Genomic DNA, 10589 nt, shown 5'->3' with positions numbered 1-10589 from the left:
TTCAAAAATTTCAAGTACTTCTTTTCAAATCCTACCAAGCTTTCTATCAGGTTCTGTAAACGGTGTAAGTAATGGAGATTCTGAACTTCGGGTATGTGGCATATACGACCTATAAACTGTCAATCACACAACTAACAAAAACTATTAAACATACCGATTCTATAAGTTTAAAAATCAAAGACTATTAAAAATAATTAAGAAACTACTTAATCACAAATCAGTTAATAATTCTATTTTGACACAAAACCTTCCCCGGCAGCGGCGCCAAAAACTTGATGTGAGAGAAGTGTCGTATAAATTGTCGTATAAAATAATATGGAAAAATACCGATTAAAGATTTCTACACACTAACGGGCAGTGTACCCGATCGTGTAGTAGTATAGTAACTGGTTTAGTTCCGTGTATCGTTCCAAGGAAAGTTGTATTAGCCAAACTAGAATTAGAAACTATATTATGATTAATTAAGTAAATGAAACTTAAAGGTACAAGTTTTATGTTTTGGTGGCCATTTAACGATTTAGCCAAATCAGAGAAGGTTAAATGTAAAAACAATATTTTTGGTCTTTTAAATTTATAAGATGAAAATAAATGCAAAGAAAGCAAGTAAGATAGTTTTGATTTAAATCAAAGAGATGAAATGTTCATCTAGATATTTTACCCACGGTATTGGATGTAAGTTTTGATACTAAGGCCTGATTGAATAATTATGTGTGTAAGTTATCTAATAGGTTCACTAAGAGTTCTCTTGAATAAACACGCAAACACAATCACAAGATCAAGGGTTCCCTTTTCACTATGGTTCTTGTATTTGTAATCAAATAACTATTAAAAGCATGCTAATCACCTAAATCGACCCGCCAAGAGTTCTCTTTAGCGAGTACTCAAACTAGAATTACTAAGTGAGGGTTCCCTATTACTTAGACCTTTTCGTTTGTGACTAGTTGATTAGCTAGATCAAAGACTTGAATAACAATTGTCTTTGCGTTCGCTCTACACAATTCATTCCTATTTTGTTTAACCATTTTAATCTAGTTTACCCCCTTGGTCCGGTTTAGTAAACAATCAATCTAAGACAAGTTGATTGTAAATCAATATGATACATCAACAAGAGTTCTCTTTATCAACAACATATCAATTAACTAGATACAAATGATTTTAACAGCAATAAGCATGGTTCTTAATTCAAGCTTTAATCTATCACACATAATACATTCAATCAATAAGATTACATCCAATACCTTGGTTATTAATCTAGACAAACATTATAGAAACTAGCCAACAATCATGGTAACAGACAACATAACAATCAGATTAACAACTGAAATCATTGTTTTAGAACAAGGAATAACCTACAAGAACAAGGAGTTCTTGGATGATGAAGGTTTTGATCTTTGATGTCTTGATGTTGAGCCTCTTCCAAGAGCTTGGAGTTCTCCAATTTTGCTCCTAAAAATCGTCTCTGTACTCTCTGGTTCGTAAGCTATGAAACAGTCCCTCAAAACAGTAGTTTTAAAGTGGAGAAAGTAGGTAAAAAGCACAAAAGTCGGTTGAAACCTACTACGGGACGACGTCCAAAAAGGCTGGACGGTGTCCCGTCCTTAAGATCTAGACGGCGTCTTCAAATCCAGGACGACGTCCTGTTTCAAGAGGCTGGACGGCGTCCTGAAACCCCGGACGGCGTCCAGATATGCTGAAATCCACTGTTTCGCTTTCTTTTCAATCCTCTTTTATTTGGACGAAGCCTAACACCTTGGAAGCTTTGTTTTACCATTTTAGAGCGCTAAATAGACCTTAAGTCGTATCGGGATCAACCAATGTCATAAATCATCAAAACTCTTTGTAAATCACTCTTCCGATACAAATTTGCGCATCTTGGATTATCACTTGTAGAAACGCCTTCATTATCCTCGATTCTAGAGCATTTTACACGATATTGCGATAGATATATATGATGTTATTGAGCAATATCAGAAGTAAAACATCAATGCTCTCACATACTCCTTCTCGTCTCGGAAAGGTGAGGGTGTCCATATCTACAAAGTGGATGGGGTAATGTCTCGGCCGATCCAACCGGATGCTAAGAATAAATAAAGATCCTCCAATGCCGGTTAAATCGGGTTCTATTTTGTAGTTTAGTATGTTTGTTTCCGTAGGTGCTAGTTCTTGATAATTTTGTTCCGGTTGTTTAGTTCTGGATAGGTTCGATTTGAGTTAGTTTCGTTTTGTGAAACTTTTTCTCGAGCTTTTCCACGTTCTGAACGCCTTTATATCGCTCAGGGGTTTCTTCATTATTCGATAAAGATTTTTCTTTTTTAATAATATTCGTTAATTTAGCCTAAAAATAAGAAATAAACATAAACGTTCAATAATTAAAATGCAGCTAACGTTACATTATCATCTATGAATAGGGATGGCAAAAATACCCGTACTCGATGGGTAAACCCGAAACCCGATATTATTGGTCCGGGTATACGGGTTTAGGGTCGGGTATGGGTAAAGGTTTAATTTTTTTCGCGGGTTCGGGTTCGGGTTTGGTTTTAAATGAAAACTCATATACCCGACCAGTATGCTCGACCCATATACCCGATAAGTTTATTCTATATATTACATTGAAAGTTACAAATAAATACTAACCTGGGCTTATATCCTACTAGCCCACTTCATAAGGCCCACCAAAATGGACAAGAAAAACATGCATACATTACATCCGAGTACAGACATGTAACTGAGATTAATCCTTGGATGCTACTATGAACAAGCTGCACAACAAGATTCTTTAACATTTAATTCTTTAACATTTTAATCTCAGTTAGTAATGTAGTTTGTAAATTCTTTAACATTTAATTTAATTTGATTTGAATTAAATGGTTACCCGATTATCCGTGGGGAAATCCGTTACCCGGCGGTTAATTAGTTAATGGTTACCCGCCGGGTATGGTACCGGGTTTGGGAGTGAGTTTCTTAATCGGGTTTGGGTTTGGTATTGCCTATACCCGACCAAACCCGACCCGATGCCATCCCTATCTATGAACCTAATTCAACAAATAACCCGTACCAACATAGTGCCATTGTACCAAACTACCAATAACATTGTAATTGTAATTGTAATTGTAATTGTAATTGTAATTTGTAATTTGTAAGTACCTCCAAAACAAAACAAACAACTACGGAGTACACTTCAGTCTAGTTTCCGTTGCCGGTCTAGTGATCCAACCGTTCTACTGAACCATCTGGACCCTTGTGAACCGAAACAAAACTGGATATCATATCTCAAACAAACACGAGAAAAATGAATTCAATCTCCAACTATTATCATCATCAGACCACCTTGTTTTCTCCTAATTCCTATTCATCATTAAAATCTAAACCCTTTTACCCTCAATTCATTAACTTTTTCAAAATCCCATTTTGTAATTCATACCCATATTTACTCTCATCGTCCAACAGAACCCATGAATGTATTGTAACAGCCAAAAAGAAAGACCCATCTTCCGAATCACTTCTTACTCCTTCAATTGTTCAAGAAGTCTCAGAAGATGAGGAGTTTGAAGAATTTGATGATGGTAATATATATATTCCCCTGATTTAAATTTTTGGTTTTTACATGTTTTGTTTTGGTTATATGATATTTGTTTTATTTTAATTTGGGGGTTTGGATGATTAGGATTTTATCATGCTATATGTGTGTGATTCTGGTGGTGTTTGGAGGTTACTTTATATAAAGATGATTTTTCTTTTCTTTTTCTTATTACATATATATATTGGAAGTTGCAATTTGAATTGGTGATTTGATTACATTATTAGAAGTTTAGAATTATCAAGTAGCATACTTAAATTGTTGATTTGAAGTTGGACATTGTCAAAATATGGAATTATTAATTAAAGGAATGTAGGATGGTGTTACAATCTTACTCTCATTGCATTGAAGTATTTCAAAGGATTACACTACAATTAGTAGCTACTAATCTACTATTAATCTAGAATCGAACTCATTACAGTTAGTATTTGTAGAAAAACTATTCAACGTAATCTACATAGAAGAAAAATATTGTAACTTAAATAATAGATATATGCTAGCTTGTAGTTGTATGTTCTTTTTTTTATCCCAAGGTAAAAGGATATATTAATAAACCAATTCAGATACAATACAAGAAAGGAAACGAAAGGCTAGTACATACACTGCCTTAAGAAGCAATACCCTATAACAATGTCAAAAACCTGCAAATTGACCCATGCTAGACCCCATATCTTGCTGCAGCCTTCGCAGCTTTAGTATCTTTGACTTTTAAAGTCAACATTTGCAGTTCAATATCTTCTCTGATGATTTTTACCAATTCTTTTGCATCTCTTGGAGGTTTTTTAAAGATTCTCCCATTTCTCTCTTGCCAAACAGCAGCTATGGTAATCATATTAATAAAACCCTAGTTGTAGTTGTATGTTAGGGATGAAAGATACAACCTTTTTGAAATGATGGCTTATATAGAGTTAAATATTTGATTTTGTATGGCTATTACTATAATCGTATATTCTAAAATTAATTTTTAGGGTTATTATGTGTCAGTTACTACATAATTGATGCTTGTATGTTGTGTACTTAAAGAGAAGCTGATTTGGTTAAGTTGATGGATGTTAGTTTGTGAATTGTGAATTTGTGTGGTTATACATACTAATGACCATATATCAGTTTAGTTGTTAATATTTTGTTGATCCTTAGAGTTGTCTAACTATATCTATCTTATCATGCAATATAGAGGAATTTGATGAGGATGATGACTTTGAAGATGACTACTTGGAAGAAGATGCAGAACCAAGAGTAAGTTGGCAAATGATGTGACTGAACATATTAAAATCTATCATCTTAAATAAAATTCCAAGTTATTAGCGTATGGAGTATTAATTAATTTGTTGTGTAAAAATGATTATGAAGTTTGGGGATGGAGGTGGAGGTGGCGGAATTTCATTGGCTGGGACAACATGGGACAAAGAAGCCTTAATGATTGCCGAACAAGTTTCCTTGTCTTTTGATGGAGAGTTGGGAATATATGCTTTTAAGACGTTGCAGAATTCCGCCATTCGAGTGCGTGTTGAGAGGCTTTCAAACAAGTAAGCTTTTTATACCTCATTTGGATGTGTTTCCTGGTCTTTTAAATTTCATTATTTGATTTTGACAACCTCACCATCTTTAAAAAAGTTGGAAAATATGTAAAATGATGTATACTTAATTAATAAAGTGAAGATAATTTACAGATCGGGGTCTCCCACTATGGAGGATATTGAAGCTTTCTCTAAAACGTACAGAGAGCGGTTAGATGAGGCTGAGTCCGCTGGATCAATTCCTGCTGATATATCGCTTGAGGTTCTTTATTTTTGTGTTCAGTAGATGGCTAAATGAGTGGGTCAGATGGGTTCTACAATATGGTTAAAATCTAATACACTCTGGTTTCATCAAAAATCATGTCTTTTCATTTTCTTATATTTTAAAATATCAACCAATATAACGTTGAGTAACACATTTTGGTTTACACATTTTGGTTTACACATTTTAGTTTGCACCTTTTGATTTACATTTTTATTCAAATCTTTAGAAAATTTAAAGACACTATTTCACATTTGTCCAATAAATACGGCCACACCTTCTATATTGATTTGTTCTTATACGGAGTTATAATAATGTATGTTTTTGAAGAAAACAATAAAACACCTACATATAAATAGTATATTTATTTATATTTTTATTTATATAGTTTTAAAATAAGTCAACTATTACAAAAGCACAAAAATGGACTGCAACTCTACTAGCGAAGCCTATCCCAGGCATCACCCATGAATATGCCGAGGATATTTCGGGCTCCGTCTCAGTAGTAAGCGAAATCACACAAAATGAAAAAATAACGACAACTGGTAATCTGATTTTCATCGATGTAACATACATGACAATAAACAAAATATTAACAAAAATAAGTCTAAAATGATGTATAATATAAAAAGAGAAGTGAAAAAGGATATGTTAATTATTATTATACCAAGTTCGGATGGTCAACTGGTCAAGTATAGAATCGGTTCGGTTGAAGCGAAACAGGGGTCAAAACTGGACAAATTTTTGGTTCGGTTCAAACGGGTCAGACATTTAAACGGATTAGGAGCTTATAAGCATTTTTCTGTTTTCAAAATATTTAATAGAAATGCGTGTCGTGAATCCAACCCGTTTGACTCGTTTGAACCTGAATCAAAGTACGTTCGGTTTTAACCTGCGACTTGTTTCAAACGAACACGATTCTATCCTTGACAAGTTTACGAAACCCGACCTTTGGCATAATTAAAATTAACATATGCCTTTTCCTTTCTCTTTTAATTTTATAAATCATTTTGGACTTTCTCTTTTAATTTTATAATAAACCTAACTTTTTGATAAACCCACTTCTGTTATGCATTATATGTGTACAATATAAGTCATTGATGTATAATATAAGTGGATTTATCATCATCCTTTCTTTTATTACATTTTTATTATTGTCACGTATGTAACTTTGTTGAACATCACATTGCCAGACACGACGACTTATATTTTTGCATTGTGTACAATTTCACTTACTATTAAGCCAGTTTGGGCCTGCTAAATATCCTCAAACATTTTCCTGGGTGATGGCTATTATAGGTTTCGCTAATAGCGTTGCCAGTTTGTTTTTGTAAGTTGACATATTTTAAAACGGGGTATATTATACTATTTGTATGTAGGTGTTATAATTTTCTTCTTTAAAACATACCAAATTATAACTCTACATAAGAACAATTCAATGTTACAACTTGTGGTCTTATTTATTGGACAAGCGCTAAATAGTGTCTTTAAATTTTCATAGGTTTTAATGGAAATGTATAAATTTAAAGGTGTAATCCAAAATGTGTCACTCAAAAGTTGTTTGTTGATTTTTGAAAAGAAACGATTTTTGGTGAAAGAACATCATACTTCACCAAAAGACATGTGGTTAGGAATACAACAACAACAACACTCAATCCCGCGTATGCGAGTTGGGGGGGGGGGGGGGGGGGGGGGGGTGTTTGAGATGTAGACAATCCTTCCTCTACCTTAGAATAGAAGAGAAGTCGTCTCTCTAACCACGAGTTAAGAAAAATTCTCCACCCACCGAAAGAGAAAGTCATCCCCCTCTCTACTCCAGGGTAGAGAGATTGCTTCCGTGAGGACCTCGGGCAAAAAAGAGACACCATGAAAATGGTGGGATCAAATTTTCATGCGTTTAAAGCTTGCCTGGGATTCAATTTGGGCTCCACGCGGCAGTCAAGTCGCCAATAAATTACATGTGGTTAGGAATGGTTGGGAAATAAGTCATATACTATCAAGGATCAAGTTTTAGGAATGGTTAGAATGTAATACACTTTGGTTAGTTTTCTTATAATGATTATAAATTTGATTACAAGAAACTTTTTTTCAAAACATTATATAGCAGGTTAGGAGATTTTATGCATCTTAGTATACTTTAGACAATTGAGCGAATCTCGTTATGGTAAAAGTTTTTAACTTTACACGTTAAAACATAATATACTTGACCCATTACATATGATTGAGTTAAAATTGCCGCTTGTGTTTCTATCCGTCAGTTTCTTTAGAATTCTCTAGAGAAATGAGAATGTGATTTTGGTTCCATATATTTGATGTGATCATGTGAATGTAATTGGTACATTAGAAAATGATTTTAGACTAGATTCCATCTAATTTTATCCAATGGGTCAATTTGGGTTATTTTGTTGGTTTTATTTTTGGCTAGAAGAAAAGATGTGGTTGCTTGTCACACATTGTGGGTTTTAGATTGTCACTAAACTAATGTAAGTTTAGTACTCCGTACCTGCATTTGTCACACTGCCTATTCATAGAGAGTTTGGTCAAAAGGTCTTTTGGGTCAACGCACACAGTTTTGTCCCACTACCAAACATGCCAATCTCGCCCATTTTGCCAACTTTAGTATACACAAATGAAGTATGATCACATTTTAATTTTCATTCAATAGGTATCTTCACCCGGACTTGAGAGGGTTGTTAGGATCCCACAAGATCTCGAACGATTCAAAGACCGTCCCATGTATGTAAAATACACAACATTAGCCGATGATGCCACGTCCTTCACCGAGGCAGATGGTATTTTGAGACTCGAATCTTTCAACTTGGGTACGAAAAGTTGTACTTGGGGTATAGCAGATGTTAGGGCTAATCGAGAAAAGGCGGGAAAAGGAAGACCGCTTAACAAAAAGCAAAGGGAGTGGCGATTAGTCACTCCTTTTGACTCTTTGATCTTAGTTAGGATCCACGCCGATGTCTAAATATGTATGATATTACTAAACTTTGTAATCATTTTGTTTTTTTATTTCAGCGTCTTACTTCCTTGTATCGGTTTATTGAAATCTGATCCAACAATCACCATCTGAGTTACATGCGTTGCTTTTTGTCGATTCTATCTTGTATTCTTGTTCATGTACAATTTGTATAAAAATTTCGCGGTTTATTTAAAAACTACAGCTTGCTAGGACACATGCGAAAAATGAGACAAATTTTCTCTTTTTAAAAACTAAATGGTTATCCTTTCAAAATTAACAGCTAGACTAATGTAGTAATGTCAGTGGACTATTTTGCTAAGAAAAGGTCAAGTCGTAGTTCAAACAATTTAACTGCAGGCTTGCACAAGTTTTATATATTGCTTTATATCATTGTATGAGTTTTCTTTATATATTTAATATAGTAAATACAGTATGTATGTACTATATGTTCCTTAACTCATGTACAATGCCAGAGGCAAACATTGCTGTTTAGGTTTAAATACGACAATGAAACAACTTAGAACCCTGTAGAAAGTTATATTAGTAAGAATCTAAATTAATGTTTAAATATTAAATAACACGATTACCATTGCAATGGCAACTTGATTTAGGTCGAGTACTAGGAGACATCTTACAAACTTTTGTATCTTATTCTGTTTTAAGGTTTGGATCCATATGAAAACAAAAACAAATGTACATGATTAATAAATTAGCCTCTCAATGGTGAAACATACAAAACAGGCAAAATTAAATTACTTGCTCAGTCCCAAAAAGAATAAATGTGAGTATTGCCCTTGTATCTAAGGCAAATTTGATTAAATTTATTTTATTTAATAAATAGATGATTGGGAAAAATAAATGAGAATAAATAGGGAAACTTAATAGGAGTAATATTTAGGTACTATTCTTTTAAGTGGATATATATTTTGAAACATATATACAACTGAGGCGAATAGTTATTTTGAAACATTTATAAAACTAGCGAACACTTATTTGGGGACGGAGTAGTAGAGAAATGTTATAAAAGAACTATCCGATACGCAAAAGGTGGTAATAATTTACCATCATACAGCAACTATATAGTAGATAATACTCAAACCTATTGCTTGACTCATTACTTAAAAAATGTCACGATCTTTATTGCTTGAGAATGTAGTGGTTGTCAATATAAAATATGAAGAAGATATTTGATTGATGTTTATCAAGTGAAGAAAAGTGAGAAAAGATAATTGAGTCCCACAAAGCAGCCAATGAAGGTAGCTTGGAATCTAGATGGGTAACTTTGCTCCTTGATATTGAGAATTTGCCAATTTCAATGAATATTTTTCTGTATCATGTCAAAAGTGTGGTTTGTCTTTGTTAGGCTCCACTTTTGCACTAGGGTGCTTGGACACATACTGCCCACATATAAAGAACCTTAGAGCACTAGGAGTCCGTAAAACCCTGTTTCTGTTTCTGTCCTTTTCAGTTGATTGGGACGCCGTCCAGATTGGAGGACGCCGTCCAGCAATGAAGGGTTGGACGCCGTCCAAGTTTTGGGACGCCGTCCAACAGAACTGACGGGCCAGCTGTGATAAATTGAGTTAATAAGGGGTATTTTGGTATTTTCACTTGAGGGTCGGTTTATGAGCCACAAAACTGATCCATGGGCTATCTTATCCTCATTTCACCTCTTTTCACTCACACACTTGTATCTAGAGAGAGAGGAAGGGTTTAGAGAGAGAGAGCTTGATTTGGAGAAGAAGGAGTCGGATTCTCACCAAAGCTCGGGTTCTAAAGTTGTTCATCTCGTTCTTGGCTACGTTGTGGTAGTATTGGTAAGTTCAAACTCCGAATTTCATTTGTTTGATTTGAGGTTCAATGTTAGGGTTTGAGCTTGATTAGTTGTGAAACCCTTTTAGATGATGAAGTGGGTTTATGGTGACTAGTTATTCTTGTCACTTGGCGGGTTTTGAGTTGGTTGACGTTTTGGCCATGTCTAGGCTTTGATATTGGGTTTAATCACTAGGTTTAGTGATTATGGAAGTGTTAGAACCCTTTTGGGAGTATTTGGTTGACTAATTTTGAAATGGGTCAAAATTAGGGTTTGGTGTCAATTTGGGCAAGAAGAGTGTTTAACACTTGTGTTCGGGTTTAATTGACGTATTAAGACCATTCTCACTTGTGTTAGTAATTATTGGTTAGTTTGGACGTGGTTTGGTGCTTGGAAGTGCAATGGGTCGAAATTGCACTAAGTGTCGATTTGAGTTGGTTTGTAAATCCACT

General features: G+C 34.4%; 1 protein-coding gene across 1 annotated transcript; it reads left to right on the top strand.

Moving 5' to 3' along the window:
- Positions 1-3134: 3134 nt before the first annotated feature.
- On the top strand, positions 3135-8397 carry LOC139847495 (uncharacterized). The gene is made up of 5 exons (XM_071837167.1): positions 3135-3563; positions 4752-4813; positions 4928-5103; positions 5248-5356; positions 8022-8397. Exons 1-5 carry the CDS (start codon positions 3290-3292, stop codon positions 8328-8330), a joined length of 930 nt encoding a protein of 309 aa, XP_071693268.1. The 5' UTR covers positions 3135-3289; the 3' UTR covers positions 8331-8397.
- The last annotated feature ends 2192 nt before the right edge of the window (positions 8398-10589 follow it).

Source organism: Rutidosis leptorrhynchoides, chromosome 5, assembly GCF_046630445.1.
Source record: "Rutidosis leptorrhynchoides isolate AG116_Rl617_1_P2 chromosome 5, CSIRO_AGI_Rlap_v1, whole genome shotgun sequence".
In the NCBI taxonomy this organism is placed as follows: Eukaryota; Viridiplantae; Streptophyta; class Magnoliopsida; order Asterales; family Asteraceae; genus Rutidosis; species Rutidosis leptorrhynchoides.
This window is presented reverse-complemented; position numbering and strand designations above follow the sequence as displayed.